Source organism: Alosa pseudoharengus, unplaced genomic scaffold (assembly GCF_046254945.1).
Source record: "Alosa pseudoharengus isolate Yale_2024_CS ecotype anadromous, Long Island Sound unplaced genomic scaffold, YU_APseudo_1.1 YU_APseudo_1.1_scf_15, whole genome shotgun sequence".
Classification (NCBI taxonomy): domain Eukaryota; kingdom Metazoa; phylum Chordata; class Actinopteri; order Clupeiformes; family Clupeidae; genus Alosa; species Alosa pseudoharengus.
In genome coordinates, this window is record NW_027468620.1 from 23,722,212 (window position 1) to 23,744,711 (window position 22,500).

At 49.0% G+C, this 22,500-nt stretch overlaps 1 protein-coding gene across 1 annotated transcript in view; it reads left to right on the forward strand.

The window, feature by feature from the left end:
* ehbp1 (EH domain binding protein 1) overlaps positions 1 to 22,500 on the forward strand; it is a 156,379-nt gene that overhangs the window by 69,456 nt on the left and 64,423 nt on the right. The window contains 2 exon segments of the mRNA XM_076285956.1: positions 15,403 to 15,581; positions 17,320 to 17,368. Of these exon segments, the coding sequence (XP_076142071.1) occupies positions 15,403 to 15,581; positions 17,320 to 17,368 (228 nt within the window).

A 22,500-nucleotide genomic window follows, 5' to 3' on the forward strand; every position in this document is an offset into this window, starting at 1 on the left:
TCAGAGCAGGTGTCATCCATCAGAGTATTTCCTCTGTCATGAGCATAATTTACAGCAGGAGATCACCTCCATAAGTTTAAGTGTCATAGCTAAGAAAGTAATGTCTTTTTATGGACCTGAATGGCCTCGTTTGAAGAAGGGACCAGAAAGATAGGATTTTAGACTATTTCCTCATTTATATGTTTATGTTTTTATTGAGCCTAGAAGAATGTGTGTTTTGGGCTTTCCCTTTGGTCACATGATAGCCATGCTATCCTTATCTGTCACAGTTTCCTTGTCTCCTTTTTAGCGTGTGCTTGTCACATTATCGTCAATCCCTTTGTGTGTGTGTGTGTGTGTGTGTGTGTGTGTGTGTGTGTGTGGGATTGTCCTCTCAGTACCTCCACCTCCCCAGTTAATTTTCTTAACACGGGTTTAGCTGAAGTGGCATATTACCTTATCGCATTATAATCTCATAGATGGGATTTGTCCAGGAAGCTGCATCTGTCTTTGTGTGTGTCTGCGTGTGTGTGTGAGCACACGAGTGAGCTTAAGCAGGCCTGGCTCACCTTTTGCATCGCGACGGCACCTGCTCCGTCACAGAGGCGTGAGCCTGAAAAGCTACCACTGGCTGTCGTCTGAGACACACATACACACACACACACACACACACACACACACACACACACACACACACACACACACTCTCTCTCTCTCTCTCTGGGCATTAAGACGGGATGATTCCCCATAATCCCCCTGTGCGGTCCGTGCCGGCAGGCCACTTCACACCACAGCATTTAAGACTGTGTTTGTTTTGCCAAGTCCTGGCATCCTCGTCATTCCCACCTCGTCAGGCTCAGGGGTGAAAGGCTGGTGTGTGTGTGTGTGTGTGTGTGTGTGTGTGTGTGTGTGTTAGCCGCTCAGACTGTTAACCTCCATCATCTTCCAGCCCTCTGCTCCAGGCTGTTTGTCCTGCAGTTTAACATTAACCGTCTCAATACACACCTTGGGGTAGTTTTTCGCTTAGCCACCTGTAATCTTGTAGACAAGATTTGCTAAGGATGTTGACTTTGTGTATTGTCTGTGTGTGGGTATTTAGGTGTGTGTGTGTGTGTGTGCTTGTGCACGTTCACATGGGTTTTTTGAAAGAGTTGTCTCATATTTCAGAGTTCTACATCTTTTCTAAGAGTTTCTGAGAGACTCATCCAAGTGTACGACGGAACTTTCTTTTGGACGCTGTGAAAGTAGGCTGTTCTGATTGACTAGAACCTTCCATGCTTCTTCCTCCGCTTCTCATTCGTCTTCCGGCAATTTCACCCACCCTACCCATAAAGCAGACACACACACACATACTGTACGTGTACACACACACTCGCTTGCATGCACCCACACAGATACATCGTAGCGCATATTATATGCGGCCCTCCCCTGCGGTGTGCTTAAAGTTTTTCTTTAAAAGACTCCACACTTAGATGCTCTGATCTGGGGATTTTCGGCCGCTGTTTTTCCACTTGATGCACTATTCCCCCAGGCTTTAACATAAAGGGGAAAAAAGCCGGCCTCCACGGCAAGAAAGTTCCGGGACCATTTACATAAGGGGCTCGCTGGAAGCTGAACCCCCCCACCACCCACCCGCCACCCCCAAGCCCAACTGAGATCTCAGCATGCGAGCGTCAGAGTGCCTGGTTTTTAAGATGCTCTCGTCTGGCGGACCTTCGTCGGGCTTCATAAACTCCCCTTCCTCATCTTCGTCTTCATCCTCATCTGAAGCATGGCGACACGCAAAGATGACATAACCAGCCTGCTCACCAGTTTTTTTTTTCTTTCTTTATTTCTTTTTTATATAATACCAAAAAAAAGAATACATTTATTTGAGGAAAAGAAAGTAAAAGGAAGTCTTGTGCCCTTATTTAAACTAAATCAAAGGCCACAAATTAAATTCCCAGAGCTTTTTTTTCTCTTAATTCAGTGCAGGACGTGTGAGACTTGGCAGGAGGCAGAGAGGGGGTGGCCAGGTTGCACTCTTTCATTTCGCCGCCTTTGTTTTTAATTTTCTTTTCTTTTCTTTTCCCCCCTCCTTCAACTCTGAAAGAGTGGCATGCGCAAATTGAAATTAGAATAAATTAGCATGGTTTTAATTGGGTTCGCGGCAGGCTGCGGTGAACCTTAATGAGGTTTCTTAAGAGTTCCAAGCGGGCCCGACGTTTCTGACACCAATGCCTGCCTTGTGTGTGTGTGTAGGGAGGGTTGGCTCTTTTTTTTTTTAGGAGGGGGAGGCTAATGTCTTTGAAGCCCGTGAGAACGTTCTTCTCGTGTCTGTGCCCCTCTCTCCTCTTCCTGACCTTTCCTCGGGGCTCCCAGTCACCTTGGAGAACATGCCGTAGATCTCGCTCTGAATCTGTGCCCAGCTCGCCGAAGTCACGAGGACATAATGGATGGCACACTCTAGTCTTCGTCTGGCATGGACAGCAAGTTGGAATGAAGCTTTTCAAATGCAAGTGTCCTCATCAGTAGTGTGCGTCCTGGACCACATTCCCTCCTCAAACAAACTGCTCTAGAGTTCACCTTTCAGTGTTTCGTGGTAAGTTTGTTTTGGTCTGTAGCAGAGTACGATTGCTGTGTTGACACCTGCCCAAATGAATCGCCCCAAGGAGGAAGACAAACCAGAGTCATAAATAACTTGAAAGAACAGGCGTGACAGCACCCCTTGTCTATTGTTGCTCTACATTAAGGTATATGACTGTGGTATGTGAAATACATACACCGCTCATCTGCGCGTATGTACATTGCTTCAGCAAACTCCACAGCCAGCCAATGTGAGGCTGCTGTGTTACTGCCACAGGAGTTTGTCTAATGAGTATCTGAGAGCCTTTACTCGTCCGCAAAGCTCCTCACCGCGGCTCCTTTATCCAGTTCCGTCCACCTTTATCCTCCCCTCCACCTCTGGACCTTGTCCATCATCGCCTCTTCAATCTGGAGGGATTGGTGCCGTGGTGCGTTGTTAAGCCCAGGTGGGGGCTCCGTTACCCTGGCTGCCCAGAGACCACCTGTGCCTGAAGGGGGGTCTGGACGTGGAGCTCACCTCAGACCCAATGACAGCAGGGTCATAAAGACCCCCCAATGTGCCCTCCCACCCCCACTCTTCCCACCACCACCACCCTAATCTGTGAAATATTAGGAGAATAATCCTCGGTGTGGAAAAGCAGGGCAGTGGGACTCCTTGGCCACCTTATTCTCCCCCGACTCTTGTTGTGGTCTTTGTTGACTGAGAGGGAGACTGGATGACCGGATCCTGGGATCGGCTCGGATGGACCTCCACAGAGGCCGAATGGCCATAGCGACCATCCAGGAGACTGGCAATCAGCCTCGGAACTCTCAACCACATTAGATTTCTTATTTCATATTTTAAATAGTTGACAGAAATCAAGTTGTTTTTTTGACTGGTTTGACCAGGTTACTGATTCATCAGGTGTGTGCAATTGAGCTCGTAACTACATCTGAAATTAGCTCAACAGGTTGGACCTTTTGCCATCTCTGTGAAGAAGGTAACTGCAGTTGGGTTTTCCTATTAAATCTCAACAAAGCATACAGCATCACAAAAGATTAATGGTCATATCTGATTGATCAAGCTTCAGGTGTGTGTGTGTGTGTGTGTGTGTGTGTGTGTGAGTGCGCGTGTGCGTGTGTGTGTGTGTGTGTGTGTGTTTGTCTCTGTGTGTGAGTGTGTTTGCTTGTGTCTATCAGTAATTCCTCGCTGAAACAAGCCGGCGGAGTTGTAGGCTGTGTTTTGAGCCGGTTACAGTAATACCACTATCATTATCCTCCCCTTCCTCTGTGTCTGTGAGAGTGTGTGTATGTGTGTGTCTGTCTGTGTGCGTGTGCAGTTCATGAGTTAAGCACTTGAAGAGCTCTCCAATACCCACGCCGACTGGTATAAAAGGTTTACAAAGCGGTTTGTAATCTTCCTTTGGTAAGGCCTTAGTTTTATCTGCCAGGGATTACAGTACTGCCTTTTGGAGCTGCTGAAGAGAGAGGAAGAGAGCGAGAGAAAGAGAGGGAGAAGAAAGAAAGAAAGAAAGAAAGAGAGGGAGTTAGAGAGCGAGGGAGAGCAGAGAGCTAAAGGGAGAGGAGGAGGAGGAGGGGAAAAAATGAAAACAAATCTTGGTGTAATCTCCAGAAAGAATACCTGTTTGAGTGAGGGAAGTTCCCTGGCCGCCCTTCTTTTTTTTTTTCTTTCTTACCTCCTCCTCTCTTTTTTGAAAATCTCATAATCCTCCCATGTTTGATGTCTCAGAAGCTAATGGAGTTTATTAGGGTGGCCAGAAAGACGCTTTGTCCTTCGGCGCGCTCGCCTACAAGAGGGTTTTGAATGACATGGCGGAGACTGGGGGAAACGAGGGGCTGGGGTGGATTCAAGGGTGGGTTGGAGGAGGTGGTGGGACTCTGTGTGTGTGTGTGTGTACACGAGAGATAGTGTGTGGTGAGGGGGGGTAACTTTAGCTTAATCTGCTCTTATCCTGCCCTTAGTCACAGGTGTGTGGGCCTAAACCCAGAGGAGTCCTTCAGCCACCCACCAACCACCATGACTGCCATCTTCCTCCTCTTCCTCTTCCTCCTCCACATCCTCCTCTTCCCTCCCTCCGTAGCCCTCGTGATCAATACTGTGGCCTTCGGAGCCGCGGACAGCTCCCCACCTCACCTCCCCCGCTCCCCCCTCCCCCCTCCGTCCCACCAGTGCTCCTTCAACCTGAAGTGGCCACCTCAAAAATTTAATTAAATTAACCCCCTCTCTCCCGCTGCCCCCCCCCCTCACCCTCCCCATGCTCATCGGCCCTACGATTGAAACAGGCTTTGCCATCAGAAGTGGGTGGGTGGGGGGGATGGAGGAATGACTTTGGAAATGCCTCGGCTTACAAATGAGCCTGACTGATGTGCTTGTTTAATTTTGTGTGTGTGTGTGTGTGTGTGTGTGTGTGTGCGTGTGTGTGTGTGTGCGTGTGTGTGGCGGGGGAAAGTGGCATAGTGATAAGGCTATAATTGGCTCGTTATGGAGACCTCAGTCTCAATCACTTCCTCTCTCTGATGGGCTTCTCAAGAGAGACTGCTGAAGTTATGAAAGCAGGTGTGTGTGTGTGTGTGTGTGTGTGTGTGTGTGTGTGTGTGTGCGCAAGCGAGTATGCACATGGACCACAATTTGGTATGCTGGCCATTGTTTCCCTCAGTCATAAATCCAGTTCTGTCATGTCAGAGTTGTAGTGGCCTGTCTGTGACATGGTACTGGTTCGGTCACCAGGACAATGATGGATGGCACTCACTTTCACACACAAACACACACACACACACACACACCCTCCAGCAGCACTTGGGCTGCAGCACCTCCGCTGACATTTATCACCTTTGAAGTGTGAGTGGAATTTAACGGCCCTGTTGTTTTTGCATGGTCCCGTCTGTCACTTAGACCTGTGTAAAAAGTGTGTGTATTGGGGCGCAGTGTGTGCAAGCTCATGTTTGTGTATTTAAGCACATGTCTGAGCTTGTGTATACTGTATGTGAGTGGCTTGGAGAAAGCATATATGTACATACAGTATGTGTGTGTATAATTGGGAAGTGTATGTTTGTGTGTGAGTATGCGTATATAAGAGCTTTCATTAGCCTAAGTGTTGCCTGGCCCACTCATGTCTCCGAAGCGTGATGGTGTTTGATGTCATCGAGCTCCTCTCTCTCTCTCTCTCTCTCTCCCTCCCTCCCTCCCTCTCTCTCTCTCTCTCTCTCTCTCTCCCCTCTCTTCCTTAATTTTCCCTCTTTTTTCCACTCTTTCTTTTTTTTTGCATGTTGTTTCTGAAGGCCGCTTCCTTGCCTGCCCGTACTCATCGATCAGGCGCACTGCCTGCTCCCTCGCTCGGCAGACCTATTGACGCGCGCTCGTTTTGATCAGGAGGCCGCCTCCTCCTCTTGCTCCTCCTCGGTGGCAACGTCGGGGTGACTTTGTAATTATTTTCATTTTAATTGCTTTGGTTATCACCTCCTCTCATCGCATAAGGAGCCCAGGCCGCACTGGACAACGGCGACGCGTCGCTAGCTTCACATGAGCTTTCTCTATCCCTCTCTCTCTCTCTCTCTCTCTCATCCTCTCTTTCATTCTCTCTCTCTCTCTTCCTCTCTTTCTTTCTCTTGCGCCTCAGAACATCATGTGCAAAGTGTCTGCCTTAATGAGTTTTCAGAGGCAAGCTCAGATTAATTGATAAACGTGGCCGTTATCGGGGGGGATCGGTGAACTCATGCACCCCTAATTTGTTTGTTGAAGACTGCAGTAAAAGAAGATTAATGCCATATGGATTTGGGCCGGCTGTCGGCTTTTTCAGACGTGCTTGGTTTTTCTTTATTCCGTTCCTTCTTTCTTCCCTTCTTTTCGCTGTCTCCTTTGCTCTCTCTCTCTCTCTCTCAATCACACTCTCTCTCCCTTTCTCTCTCTCTCTCTCTCTCTCTCTCTCTCTCTCTCTCTCTCTCTCTCTCTCAGGTCTCTTGAGAACAGACCAGGTGGGCAGAAGAGTCTCTCCCTCTCCCCTCTCTCGTCTTTTGTGATATATAAATAAAATATATAATTTTTTTTAGGCACATGCAGCTGTAGCATTTGTAATTGCCAGCACTGTCTTGTCTCTGTACAGGCGAAGTAATGATTCCTTCACGCTTAAGACGTGCCTGAATACAACTCCGTGCCCAAAGAGGCAGGCTGAATTTAAAGCATACAACAAGCCTTAGTGCCTGTATGTGTGTGTTTTTGTGTATGTGCACCCCACGCAACCCCTTCCCCCCCTCTGTCATTCCACCCAACTCCTAACAGGATGCCAGTGCCTAACAGGATGCTCAATAATGTCAGCGCTCTGTGCCTTCCCTGCCTGCTCAGCCAAAGCTCATTTGCAACAGGCGTGAGGTTGGGTAATGCTGCTACCGCTGCCTCCTCCTCCTCCTCCTCCTCCTCCTCCTCCTCAGTCGGCAGTCTTAAAGCGGTGGCTTACACCTCCTTAAACGTGTTTCACATGCAGAGCTCAGGCAAGAAGGAACAGCGGCGGTGGCGGCTCTTTGAGCTGCTACCTTCCAAAACAAAACCATGCGTACGTACACACAGAAACCCTGTCAAATATGAACACGCACACAGGCGTACGGATGCTCTTTTCAAAGGCGTACATGGCTCGGCTTGTGAGAAAAAGGCCCCCAGAAATTCCGTTTAGTCACACGTTTATCTTTTTTTTTTTTACGCGTGCACACACCCCCGTCGACATTCGCAAGGCTCCTTTACCCGCAGTTGGCCTTGCCAAGGCGACAGCGTGCCACACAACTTCACCGCGTGTGTATGAGTTCATCTGGGGGTGTGGGGGTGAAAAAAGGGATGCTTCTGCTTCAATTGGATACGAGAGTGTACTCTTATGTATCTGCCTGACACGGTCGATCCAAACCTGGAACTGAACATGGAACAACATCGGAAATGTCACCCACATGCAACCCCGTGACTAGTGCGCTTGTGCCATATAAACTGCAGCTTGGTTCCTTTAGCCGGTCTATGACTGTGTGACTTTGTGAAGAGTCTGTGGGGTAACTCCGGCTGTCTCAGTACCTCTCTCTCTTTCTCTCTCTCTCCCTCTCTTCCTCCATCACTCTCTCTCCCTCCCTCTCTCTCTCCCTCTCCTTCTCTCTCTCTCTGTATATTAATGTGTGTTGCTGCGGTCCACTCGGCTTCCTCGGGAGCCTTTTGTCTTCTGCGCTCGTCGCTCTGCTACGACATCTTCATTTGCATAATTGAACTTTTGATTGGACTCGGTTCTGCCTCCTCCAACAACCCCCCCCCCCCCCATCCCCTTCCACCTCCATCGAAAAAGTCTCAGAAGTCGCTTTTCTACGCAATTTCATGGGCAAGGTAATTTGAGGCTTTTGACCAAAGGCCGAACACCCAGGCTCTGATTAAACAAATGAGGGTCTCCAGATTAAAAAGGACAGTAATGGGAGAGCCATGGAAAGTAAAGGATTTATTACCGAGGGACATGACCACCAGATTGCTTCTGCTACAATGACAATATTGATGTTGACGCAATATTTCATATGCAGCAGTACTGTCTGTGTGTGTGTGTGTGTGTATATGTGGGAATGTGTATTTGTGTGTGTGTGTGTGTGTCCATGTCTGTCAGTGTGTGTGTGGGTGTGTGCAGAGCGCTTCAGCTCATCTGTCTTGTCTAATTAAGCCGTCAGGCTTTACCTGTGCTCGCAGGTGAGGCTGTGTGGCGTAGCGGCTCGCCTTCATGTTGCTGGATGTGTGACGGCTGTTCCTCTCGCCCCGAGACATTGACTCAGGTGGATCAAGATGGAGCGCGAAGGCTGCACCAGCATGCATCCCCATCCTGGCTTGTTTTCTTTAAACTGTGCCACGCAAAATGTGTGTGTGTGTGTGTGTGTGTGTACACATGCCGCATGTTCTCCTTTGCTCGTGTGTGCGTGCATTTGTGTATGACTGACTGTGTGTGTGTGTGTGTGTACACCCTGTGGATTGTTTTGCCTCAGGCACCCTGAGCGGATTACAAGTTTTAAAGAGTAAGAGATTCAACACCTCCTCAAATCTGACATTTTTTTGACACCCTTTTATGAGTTGAAAGCACGATGGGAGACATTTAAGGCCCCCTTTTTTCTCCGGCTCGGAGTTGTAATTTTAAGTAATTCGTGCGGAGGTCATGGCTGCCTTTCATTCACAATTTTAGCCTGGAGTGAGTGAACACAGCCTGCTGCTCCTCGCCGCTGTTAGAGCCCCTCTATGAAGATACCCGACAGGACACTCTGTGTGTGTGTGTATTGTTTCTCCCTTGTCCTATCTGTGAACACACACACACACACACACACACACACATGCTCACACTTACACTAAATGTAAAGATCCACACATCAAAACGAGAAGCTTGTTAGGAAGCCATGTCCACAACTTGTTGCTTTAAAATCAGTTAATGGTGTGAAGTTCCTCCTGGTTGTCTGTGTTGCGGTGAGCCTGAGATGGGTGTTATGTAGGCCCCACATCTGCTCTACCAGTTGGTGTGCTGTACAATAAAGAACCAAAGAAAACACAGGCCAAACTAAAGCTGACCAACCAACTGGGAAACGGTTACTTTATACACATCTCTACGTGTGCGTGCGTGCGTGCGTGCGTGCGTGCGTAGTGCGGCTGCAGGTGTTGGCGTGTTGGACAGAGCAGAGGCTGAAGGCGGGTAAGGGGGGGTGATGCCTCCTTCTCAGACTGACCTCGCAGCTGCTGTACCCCTCACATATCTCCCCGTCCGCCATTGTGCAGAGATTAACTTCCTTTCCTCCCCCCACCCCACCACCAGCATCTCCGCCCCCCCCCCCCCCCCCCCCTCCTCCTTTTCTCCTCCTGCCATCTCTTTACCGTCTGCTGGTGCTGGCTGGCTGTGTGTGTGTGTGTGTAAATTTGTCGCTGACACCAAGGAGTCATGAATAATGAATCCCCCCCCCTTCCTCGGCTCATTTTTATTTTTGGCCGATTTTGAAAATGTTCCACATAATTGACAGTTTTTTTGTGCGGTGGATGGTAATGAATATCCCTTTATTTTAATATGTAATGTTTGTGGGCAGAGACCAGGGGCACTCTCTAATCCTGCCCCCAAGCACAGGAATGAGGAAAAGACACCCCCTCCCAACCAACCCTCCTAACCAACCCCCCCAACACACACACACACACACACACACATGCAGTCAGCCCCCCCCCAAACCATCTCACCCCCCCAGTCCTTGCTGTCACCCCCCAGCCCCATCTCCCCTCCGCCCTGGGCGAGACACCAAAGCGTTTGATAAGTAAGTACATGTTCCTGCCACAGCATTTCCCCCACCAAGCTTATCGCACAGAGGGGGAGTGCAAACCCCCCCCCACTCACACACACACACACACACTCACACACACACACTCACACACATACACACACCTCTTCGAAATGCTGTACTGTCAACAGCTGCTGTAGTTTGCAATTGAACTAACTTTCTTGGAGATTCATACGCATTGTTCGATGTGAACGCATGTTTGACATAAACACTCACTCACACTTCTGTGACGGACACACACACACACACACACACACACACACACACACACACACACACACACACACACACAGGTACACCACATACACAGAGTGCAGACCCTGAGGGTTTCATCTATCCAGTCTCACAACCTATGCGTTTAGTTGCAAATCCAGGCTGGAAAGCCTAGTAAATGGAGGGCTGGATGAAGCTGTGCCGGGGCGTGCTCCTCTTTATTTATTTCTGTTTGTGTGAATGGCGGTGCGACTCTCTGCGGATGCTGACATGTCCGCCTCGCCTGGAATTGAGTGCCACTGCCGCCATTTAAAGTGTGTTGTCTTCTAATTCCTCTAATGGCACCTGCCCGGTAATCCCAGGTAATTATTTTGCTGAAATTAGACAGCTACTTTTAACATCACTTGAAAGGGAAAAGATTGCCTAAGGTGGGCTGCACTCTCATTTTGTCTCTTTCTTTCTCACTCTCTCTCTCACTGTTTTTGTCACCTTGTATTTTTCCCATGCAGCTTTGTCTTTCAGATTCTCTCAGATCTTTTTTCCCTCCTTTTCGTTCCCTCTCTCACTTCCACTCTGTCTCCCCCCCCCCCCCTCTCTCTCCCTCTCTCTCCCTCTCTGTCCTCTCTCTCTCCCTCCGTCTGCTCCACTGAGCTTACACAGTCGATCTCATCAGAGTGAGTCCACAGTGCCGCTCCCCTTATTGGATTTGAGGCCCTTCAATGGAAGGAATGAATTTAACATAATTTAATAGTAAAATCAAGGCCCAGGGCCACTGATCCAGAAACGCCGCTTTGATGGGGTCGTCTCTCCCAAGATCCGCATGCCAGCGACCTTCACAGATGACGTATGTCTGTATAGATGTGCTTAAAATAAAAGAGAATCCAATCCTTGTCATTGGACTCAATGGGCCCTGTTGCGTCACTTTTTGTTGAAATTGTCACTCTCCTTTGGAATGGTGGCTCATAGTGACATTTCTTCATCTCGCTCAGCACTATAAAGTCATAGAGTATAAAGTCAGTGCTGATAATTATTGTATACAGTATGTTATGTATATGTGTGTGTGTGTGTGTGTGTGTGTGTGTTTTTTAACCCATTGCTCAACATCGGGTGAGAGCACAGGAGTATGTCTGATTTGTGCCTCGCCCTGTCTGGCTTGAGCTGGAAAGGTTAAGGCTCTCTTTTAAAGATGAGAAGGGAAAAGTCAAGTGCAGGGCCCTGGAGGTTCCCCCAGGGCCCGGAGGCGCTGGCTCCCCGCCTCCCCGCCCCTGAGAAGCCAGGCAAAGGTTAGCTTCTGCCACTGTTACCAGATGAGAGAGAACCCTGTTTATTTATTATGACCGCCGCGCAGCAAAGCGGCTGTCATATAGGTTTAGTCAGAGTTTTCTTTCTTCCGGATTTTATTTAGTTTTTTCTTTTTTTTTCTTCAGTAATTTTTTGTCAACGATTCCCAGTACAGAGACTGAAAGACCGGGGTGCACAAAACTTGGTGGGCATGTAGCCCCACAAGGATGACATGGAACCATTGTTTTTCCCCCGAAAGGAGGGTAGGGCGACAAAGTTTTCTGTGAATATCTCTAGAACCGTAGGGGCTAGGAGGACCAAATTTTTTTGTATGTTTGGCCATGTCAACCCATCCCATAACCACTCATTTGATGTATAGCGCCACCTAGTTACAAATGAAAAAGCAAAAATGAGGTAATCGCAGGTATCTCTGGCTGACATGGTCAAAACTGCAAGAAATTGGAGCTGTAGGATCATTATGAAACCCTCTGAATGCATGCCAAGTTTCATGGAATTCCGTTCATGGGGGGCCACACAATAAATGAAATGATGTGTATATTTAGTGACTGTACACTACACATGCATGCACACACACACTCATGAACACACGCAAACACATACATAAAGATACATGCACACACATGCAGGCACACACACACAGGCACTCACACATACACATGCATGCACACACACACAAACACCTACACACACGCACGCATGTACAAACACATACACACACCCCATTACCCCTCCACACACACAGACAAGTTGCAAGAGTAGGGGAATGGAGTAGGAGATGGAGACAAATTGACAAGCGTGATTTATTCTTGTGGAGAGAATGTGCAGGACTGAGCGGCGGTCTAGTTTTTGTGTGAGTGTGCGATGTGCCGCTGGTCCCCGAGGCTCCTGGTCCGCTCTCATGACTCCGCCAGACGCACACTAGCAAGCACCGAGTGCTCAGCACAGCACACCTGAGAGCATGTGGCAAACCAGGTGGCAATACATCAATCGTACCATATGTCAGTAAATACATCATGTAACTAGTACAGAGGAATGCATGTAGCACCTGCAGGTACATATAGTTCCATTAGAAAAGAGGTGCGTGGGAACAAGAGTTACTGTATTTCCTTGTATAGGTCACAGATGTTCCACCAAACAGACTACAGTATATCTTTCCAGAGACTTCTCTGGGTGCTATCCAGGGGGACCCAGATGTTTTCCAGGATCCCTCCCCCAAGAGAGGCAGTGTCCCTGGGTCTGCTCAGGCCTCCACTCCCCTATTAGCTTCTGTCCTCTACCCTCTGAAGTCTGCAGCACCTTGCGTCTGGCCTGACTCTTTATTCACCCCTCCATGTTCTGAATGTGCTGTTGTTGCTGTGTTGAGTTTTATTTAGCCACTCTGGACGCCACGGCCCGCCTAATCTTTGCCTCTACTGATAAGTCTCTCTTCTGCCTCTCTGGCTTTCTGCCTCTCTTTTTCATCCTGTCTTTCTCTCCTCGCTCCGTTTCCCTTCACTCGAGCTCTCGGCCTGTTTGTTTACACAGAAGAGGCTAGGTAATTATCCTTCCATTCTTCATTATCAGTCATCACTCTATCCCTCTCCCTCTTCCTTGCTTTTAGTCTTTCTCTCTCCCCCTCTCTCCCTCATATCCTCTCTCTTACTCTTTCTTGCACTCTCTCTCTCTCTCTCTCTCTCTCTCTCTCTCTCTCTCTCTCTCTCCCCCTTTTCTGTTTGCTGCCTACTGGTGGTGCTCCTCCTGCAGTGCCCCCCTCTGGCCAATGGGGGGCGTTGTTAATCTGCAATGAGCAGAAAGGAAGGCAGGCAGGCAGGGTCGGCCAGCCAGCCCCTGTGCAGGGTGCTTATCGGGGGGGGGGCAGACAGCGTAACCCTTCCCCTGGCTGATGGGCACAGATAGCGCTCCTATGGAAATCTATTCCTTCAGGTTGTTTGTTGCCTGATTACATGATTTAGATTTTATATTTAGATGGAGGAATTCATCACGCGCACACACACACACACACACCATCACCACCCACCACCCCTACCCTCCCACTCTTCATCTGATATGTTTTAGTTTTGTCTCACCATTTCAGATCAAAAAAGGAGAAACGAAAAAAAAACACCACTGGAAACTATCTTTGTGTGTGTGTGTTTAGTGGTGGATATATTGTTTGTGTGTTTAAAGCAGCAGTAGCCTGGCTAGCCTACTCTACATTGGTGTGAGTGAAGACACACACAGCAGCAGAATGCCTTGTGCTCTGTGCAGATGCGATAGCAGCGTGTTTGTTGCCCTCTGTGTGTTGTAGCACTGCGTTGTGTGAATGTGTTTGTGCAGCACGATGTCGTGGTGTGATGTGGTGGATGTATCTGTGTGTATGGGTTTAACTGGAGCAGTTTGTTGGCATGTTTGTATCTCACCTGTGTCTGTGTGTAAGGCATTAGCATACATTTCTGTGGTTTTGAGAGAGAGAGAGGGAGAGAGAGAGTGTGTGTGTGTGTGTGTGTGTCTGTGTGTGTGTGTGTGTGTGTGTGTGTGTGTGTGTGTGTGTGTGTGTGTGTGTGTACGTGTATAACAGAAGAGGTTTACTGGCGCGTGTGTGTGTGTGTTTTGTGCAGACGGGGGGACGGCCGTAAGCTGGCGGCAGTGCCGGGGCCATTTTAACAAGATTACGTCAGAGAATGCGCCGACTCCCCGAGTGGCCTGTGAGCCGCCGGAATCTCGGCGTTCCGTGGATTTGCCTGGATTTAAAAAGCCGGCTCCCTCTCAGTTTCCCACATCTCCCCCAACCCCCCACCCCCCTACCCCCCTCTCTTCTCTCCATCCAAAGCCGGCCTCGATAAGACTTCAAAGGCGGACACAATTAATAATGTGTTTACATTATCCATGGTCATATGCAGCTTTTTGCCTGACCCCCCTCATTAAGACGAGCATGTAACTCTATTGTGTGGCCGGGAGTCCCTGTGTAAAAGCCTCTTTGTCTCTTTTGAACAGTTTGATTCTCTGTTTTTTTTTTTATTATTGTTTCCATAAAGGCCTAGCTGGACTCCGACGTCAGAATTCTGATTAGTGGGGACAAAAAAACGCAAGGATTTCGTTTGAAACCGTTTCACCGATCTGAAAAGAGCAGCCATTTTTGAGCCCTTTCGGCTTTTGTTTTTTGCACAATGGCGAGCACTGGCACTCTTGTTTTGGCCTTAATGTTACAACAACCAGTAAATATTTCAATTTCCCCTTCTGTTGAAGAGGAAATGTAAGGCCCTCTTTTGTATTTGTCATTGTGTGTGTGTGTGTGTGTGTGTGTGTGTGTGTGTGTGTGTGTGTGTGTGTGTGTGTCCGTGTGTGCATGTTGGGGGGGGGGGGGGGGTGAGTGAGTGCAGGATTCACACACTCCAGTGGGCAGAACTCTCACAGGCACACTCTCACCTGCACAGACCCCAGCCTGGCCCTGAACTTCTTATCGCTCTGGGCAACCCATCGCCATGCCTACAGCCTGCTGTCTCCCCCTCTCAGAGCAGCCTATCTACAGCGATGGCCTCTCATAACACTTCTCTCTCACATACACACACACTCACTCACTCAGACACACACACTCACTCAGACAAACACACACACACACACACACAGCCACTCTTACTCACACTCTCTCTACCTTTTCAAATGTTGTATATTGACACACGGGGCCCTGTATCCTGTATCTGATCCATTTCATTCTTTGGTTCACTCTGGAGTCCTCTCTCTGGAGTCCTTCCCCCCCCCCCCCCTCTCTCTCTCTCTCTCTCTCCCTCTCTCTCTCTCTCCCTCTCTCTCTCTCTCTCTCCTGAGTGTTGTTATGTAGAGTGGTTCTCTCAGCTGCTGCTCCCATGTCCGTGTGCCTTTTCTCTCCCTTTCTTGCTCTGCCTCACTCTCCCTCCCCAGCCCTCTTTCCCCACTTATTCACAGCTGCCCTCGAAAGGCCACAATCACTTTCACTTCCATTGCACAGTTACTCAATCACTCTCCTCTCTCTCTCTCTCTCTCTCTCTCTCTCTCTCTCTCTCTCGCTCTCTTTCTCTGCAGCCGAGTCCCATCCCCAGCCCTGTGCTTGGAGGGAAGCCCAACGCCAGTCAGTCCCTGTTGGCCTGGTGTCGCGAGGTGACCAAGAACTACCGCGGCGTCAAGATCACCAACTTCACCACATCCTGGAGGAATGGCCTGGCCTTCTGCGCCCTGCTCCACCACTTCAGGCCAGACTTGATGTGAGTCACTCTTTGTTTCTTTGTTTGTTTGTTTGTTTCTTTCTCTCCTGCTCTTTTGCTTCTACATCTAATTTTCGTCATTCTCTAGCCTCTCTTTGTCTCTCTTGTTTCTTGTCTACCTCCCACGTTTTGTATATTGTGACAATCAGGTATTTGCCATCCTATACAGTCCCGAAACAACACATCTGGCCATTAGCACTCCTCCCTTCCCCTATCTTATTTGTTTATCACACATGCGGTCTCATCTATGTATACCACACACACACACACACATATATACACTCACACACAGACACACACCTTACAATCCCATAATTGCACCGCCAACAGTTCCTCCCTGCTCTCCACACAAACGTGTACAGTGCCCCCTTCACCTCCACCACCCCCAGCCCCGGCCCATAACCTCGGCTGCGTTTGGGTGAGATTGCAGTGGGGGGGGGGGGGGGTAGGTGATGATGGGGTGTTGGATGGGGTGGGGGTGGTGTAGGGTGTAAATATCAGAGTAATGGAAGAATGTAATCCTCCTCATGATTCCACTGAATGCAGAATGGATCTCATCAGGAACACGCGCAAATCCCACTTAATTACAACACTCGCCGCACATTCCCAATGACAACACTTGCACTGCCTGAACAGCTTACCCGCCCCCCAACACACACACACACACACACATACACACACACATACACACACACACACACTTACACTCTCATTCACTCATACTCACGCACACACACGCTCAAAGTCTTCCTCACATCACAGACCCAATTTGACACTGCTTCCTATAGGTTTCCTTTTTTGATATGACAACCCTGCAGAATGAAAGGATTAAAATTCTGAAAGGCAGAGATGGGGATTTGATTTGATTTGATTGTTTGTGTGATTGATTTGATTGATTATCAGAAAGTGACAGACAAGCAATCACCAGTCAATCGGTTTGCTCCATTAAAGTGCATTTATATTTATTTTATTTATTTATTTCCTTTTCTAAGTTTGGCGGCTGCTCCTCCGGCTTAGTGTCACCGCTGACTTATTTATGGAGCTTTGACTAATTACGGCCTTATGTCTGTTAAGTAGCAGATTGCACGAGTCGTGCTGCGCGTCGGTAATAATACGCCGGGAGACGAACACGCCTGTGTATGAGGAAATGGGGATTACTGCTGAGTTTATACAGACAGGCCGCTGGTGTTTGCCTCGGCTTTAATAAATGCACTTGTGTGTGTGTGTGTGTGTGTGTGTGTGTGTGTGTGTGTGTGTGTGTGTGTGTGTGGTGTGTGTGTTGTGCTGTGAGGCCCCTAGGCGAAAGGGAGAGGGAGAGAATGAGTAGAGGAGAGGTGCAACATTAAAGGGCTGGTGCGATCAGGGCTAGTGGTAGGTCTATTGTCGTTATTTCCTGTATTTTACACTCTATTAGTTTGGTAGATTGCGGCGCTGTGAAATTGCATGTTGCAGCCGTAATGCCATTGCACTTGGCGCATTTTTAAACGCAGTTGTTGTTTCTTTCCTCAGTGTGTGCGTGTGTGTATTTACTTCTCTGTCGCTTTGTCTCCCTCTCTCTCCCCCCCTCTCTCTCCCTCTCTCTCTCCCTCCCTCTCTCTCCCTCTCTTTCCCTCCCTCTCCCCCCTCTCTCTCTCCCTCTCTCTCTCTTCCTCTCTCTCTCTCCCTCTCCCTCTCCCTCTCCCTCTCCATCACATCCCGACTGTGCCTGCTGTTCTCAACTGCCCGGTCCACCACCCAGAGACTACAAGTCGCTCAATCCTCAGGACATTAAAGAAAACAACAAGAAGGTAAGCAGCGCCCCTGCAGCTCCGGCCCCTCGGCTGCCGCCACACCCTCATTACCCTGTTATTTATTTACCCGCGGCTCTTAATCCCTTACAGGGAGCAGCACCGGGCAAAAGAACTTCTCTCTTTCTCGCTCTCGCTCGCTTCCTGCTCTGTAGCCCACGTTCCCACCCAGGGCCTTCTAATTGCCACTCTTAGATGGTAGCTCCCCTGTGGACACTGATGGAAAGTGTGTGTGTGTGTGTGTGTGTGTGTGTGTGTGTGTGTGTGTGTGTGTGTCTCTGTGAGTGTTGGTGTGTGCGTGTCTGTATTTATGAAATGTTGCTTTTTACCCCCTTAGTGTTTGCAGAGTAAGATAGAAAGGGAAAATCAGCTGGGAGCAGCCTGATAGATAGCGACATAATTTCAAAAGCCTGCTGTGGTTGTACTTAAACTACCTCTTTTCATACACAGGTAGATTAGGGGGATGGATAGAGACCGAGAGAGAGAATAGAGAGAGACCTGAGGTGCGTTCAGATTTGACAAACGGTGGCGGACATTCATGGTGAACATGTTTTCTCACTGTTAAGTTAAATTTGAACGATTTGGTGTTAACATTTCATTGTAACGGTAATTGCACTGTTACGCTCAGCAAGCTCACATCCAGATCCACTGTATGTTCACAGAGAACTACCTCCGCAGACTACCTCCTGTGATTTTTCGCAAATGCTCGCAGAAAACTGTTAACTGTAAAACGTTCGCAAACGGTCGCCTATGTTTGAATCTGAACGCACCTCAGGCCTGTGAAATAGGGGAAGACTGCAGGCAGGAACACGAAAACCCCAGAGGAGGGGGGATGGAGAGAATGAGGATGGTATAGGAGGCTTGAGCAGAGGGAAAGAAAGGTGGAGAGAGAGAGAGAGAGAGAGAAGGAGAAAAAGAGAGAGGGGAAGACACCATAATGTGTGCGGAGGTCCCAGGAGCATTCTCCTCTCTCCTCTCTTTGACATGAAAAGCATGTTATGTGCGGTTTGTGGTGGCGGGCCGGGGCCTGCTGTAATCCCGTTTGCAGCTAAACATTTGCCTTTAAAGCACGGCGCGGCATCCCCTCCTTTATGAGCTGATCTCCCCATCCATCCCTCTCTCTTCCTCTCTTTCTCTCTCTCTCTCTCTCTCTCTCTCTCTCTCCCTCTGTCGGCTTTCCCCTTCCCCTTGCCTCGCTATCCGTTCCGTTCCCCCCATTGAGGAATTTTCTGCGAAATGTGCACGACGAATAGGCTTTTCCCTGAGAGATCCGACTCCCCTGAGAGGCGCCGCACCGCCTATCGCTCTCAGCCCCGCGCAGAAAAGAGGAGAAGGAGAAGAAGAGGAGGAAACGCGGCGGCGGCGGCAGCAGCGGCGGCGGCGGCTCCAAGAAAGCGTGCGGCGAGTCATGCCAGCGGAGATTAGCCATCCTTTTCGTTTCGTGTGTTTTTCTTTCTTTCTTTCTTTTTTTTCCCCCCTCTGAACCCGCGTGCGTGCGCGTGTGCGTCCGGGCACGGGTTCTCTCTCTTTCTCTCTCTCTCTCTCTCTTTCTCTCTCGCTCTCTCTTTCTCTCTCTCTCTCTCTCTCTATCTCTCTCTCTCTGTTTCTTACTTGCTTACGCTCGTCGGCCCCGCCACGCTTTTGTGAGTGCCTCAGAAGCGAACTCCATGTGGGTGTCTGCATATGTTTGGGAAGTGTTTTGTATATTAGCTAACCCGGTTGGAAGGATTTGTTCTCAATCCCGCCAAGGGGATTTTTCCCTCCTCTTCTCTCTCTCTCTCTCTCTCTCGCCACACTTTTGCACAGAAGTGTAACACATTCCATGGTAGAATGCAGATGAGTGTAAGCAAGTTGCCATGAACTCTCGCAACAAATAACCGAAGTTCCTCTCAACTCTCCTCTCTCTCTCTCCTCAGCTGAGCGCAGCTCATCGGCCTCTATCGGCCCTCCTGAAGAGAACTCTATATTGTTTATTGTCCCCCGACCCCCTTTCTCTGTCCCCCCACGTCCGCTCTTTTTCCTCTTTCATCACCCCATTCCACACCTCCCCCTCCCTCCCTCCTACTTTACCCCCGTGGGCCTGATGGCTACATTGAGTGTGTCAGTTGGCTTCCTGCAGGTTGATTTCCGGCTCTCTCTCTCACACACACTCTACTGACTGATAACCCCCGCTGCCCTTGTTTGGAATGAATGCCTCAGCGGCAACAATGGCCGCCGTAGAGAGAGGGAGAGACAGACGGGGCTGAGTGTGGGGGGCGGGGGGGGGGGGGGGGGTAAGGCTTCTTGCAGATTGGTGGTGGTGGGGGGGAGGGGGGGTGAATTGGGTGGGTGGGTGAGGAGGGGTTGGTCTGTCGTATTTGACGTTTTCCCTCCCTCCCACCCAATTAAGCAGACATCCCGAGCTGAATGACGGAACGCTACTCTCAGCGGGTAAACGGAGAGCCTGGTTAAGGCCACAGTCACAGGTGACTGCTGCAGGGACCACAGAGGTTAAGGGCCTGCTCCCCTGACACATACACACACACACACACACACGCACACACACACACACACACACGCAGCTATTCTTGTTCATTTGATAGAATTACCCCACCCCCATCTCTTCTATATGAGAAGTGATTGCCATAATCCACAATGCCATTGAAATATGATAGATAAGAACAATCAATAGTAGCCAGGAAGAGAATAAATTTCTCTTTATCACCTTGTGAAAGAGATGCATTATCACTGAATTAGTGGGTACGGGTGTTTGAGCGCGACTGAGAATGTGTGTGTGTATGTGCGTGTGTGTGTGTGTGTGTGCATGTGTGTGTCTATGTGTGATTGGATGTAAGAAGAGAAAAGGGTAGTAATTTCCCATGATATCTGATCTGGGTGAATTTGTTCCTGCTGCAAACGAACGGAAAAAAAAAAAAATTGTGGAGGCCTGCTTGCCTGCGGGCTGGGCTGCTGATAGGCGGAGATGGACATCTGTCACTCACCCTGTCTGTCTGTCAGTCATTCCGTAAGTCACAGACTCTGGCTTTCTCAGCCCGAAAACAAAATGCTTTTCATCACATTCAGACGGGGGATAGGGGTGGCGGTGGGAGCACAAACAATCTGCCTGAGAAAGAGAAAGTTAACTCCCCTAAAATGACGTCACTAAGCCAGAACTCATCTTGCTCATCCTGCTCCCCAGAAAGTGCCTGTTGTTTGGGGGAAAAAAAAATAGTGTCATGATATTATTTCCCACACCTGAGAGGTATGATTGAGCCTTGGTGATAGGACGCTTCAAAAGACGCTCATTGTGAATGTCGACCTGCAATAATACCAATAGCTACCCCTCCACCCCCCTCCTCCCCTCTCCACCTCCTTTCTCTCTTTCATTCTCTCTGTCTTGCTCTCTCTATTCAGATGCCCGCTTGTCGCTCTCTCTTCAGGAGCATACTCTGGGTGAGAAGGGAACAATACAAACACACTTTGCTCCTCTGAATAAGTGTTAGAAACCCAATCAGGGCCCTTACAGGCTCCTTTATCTCGCACTCTTTCTCTGGGAGGAACCGGGGGGGGGGGGTGGTGGGTTTACGAGGGAGTGGCGTGGCGTGCAGGAGAAAACTTAAACGACAGCCTGTAACTGCAGACTCCTCGTTTAAAAAAAAAAAAAAAAAAAAAAAACCTTTCACTTTTTTGACATGTCCTCTCTCTTTTTCACTCACTCACACACACACACACAGCATATGTACACACACACACACACACACACACACACACACATTCGGTCTTCCCTGCTCACACACTATTCCACTCTCTCCGCTCTCCATCTTAGACGTTCTGAAGGGCTGTGGCTCCACCGCCCCTTTTGTCCACGCTCCCGAAGAATCGGACTTAGGACTGAGGTTACGGGGAAGAAAGGAAAGTGAGAAACGGAGGAAGGAAGGAAGGAACGCGGGAGTGAGAGAAGTTATAATTAGTTGTAAACGGAGAAATGGCTTAGCCTTTGATTTACCCCTGTCCCCCACCCCCCACACCAACAATGTTTAAGAGAGGTGAGAGACCTTGATAAACCGGGCTGGTCAGAGTCGCCATAGCCAGACAATGCCTACACTCATCAACAGGTTGGATTTGCCCCCACACCCGCAGATACAAGCAGCGATAGGAGGAGAGAGGGGGCAGAAAAGGATAACACAAAATAAGCTGGGATGAAGAAAGCAGGAAAAGGAAAAAGGACAAAACTCCTTTTTTTTTTTTTCTTCTGCCGTCGTCATGATGGTGTTTGCCCGACTTACGCATGCGCACACGCGGCCCCAACAAGTACATACGCAGATGCCTACTCCCTTACTCTCGTGTCCCTCCTCCCCCTCCCCCTCCTCCTCCTCCTCCTCCTCTCCCCTTCCTCCTTTTACCGCGACTATCAAGTGATCAGGGATTGAGTTTTGCTGCTTGATTATCTGCCTGTATTTCTCATCAGGACAAATCAGTGCAATTACACGCCGGCTAGAAAGGAGAAGGGTGATGGGCCATGATAAGGCCCCAGCACGGATTAGTTCACTGTTTCTTTATATCTCACTTTCTTATCTTGGAGAACCATCCTTGACATTACCTGTCAGTAGCAGACTCCTACCCGCCGATCCCTGATTGTCCTATTCCAAATCTAGTCAGACGACATCACACCACCTCCTCCCCACAGTACACCACACACACACACACACACACACACACACACACACACACACACACCTACATGTGTACACGTATACACATGCAAGTTCCTGTCAGCTGCTCTGATGGCTCAGCCTATCTTCCCCGTGTTTGTGCCTGTTTTGGGGCCTGTTGTAACATTGCCCGGTTATGGGTGCTGCTTGTGTGTGCTTTGTGTCTAAAGGGAGGGCCTGCCGACAAACATACGCACACACACACACACTCTCTCAGTCCGTCCTTTTTTTTCAACTACTACATTTTAATTACCTGGAAATACTTGTGTTGCGACTTTAGTCAAACCATTAGTCATGCTTTATGTGTCTTCTAATGACTGCATCTCCATTCTGCTTGTGTGAGAATTGTTTACTCTGTATGGGTATATGGTTCTCATGTTTGTAATCCTTAAATCGGGGATTAATCATCTAGAATAGGATGACTTCTAAACTCCCATTAAT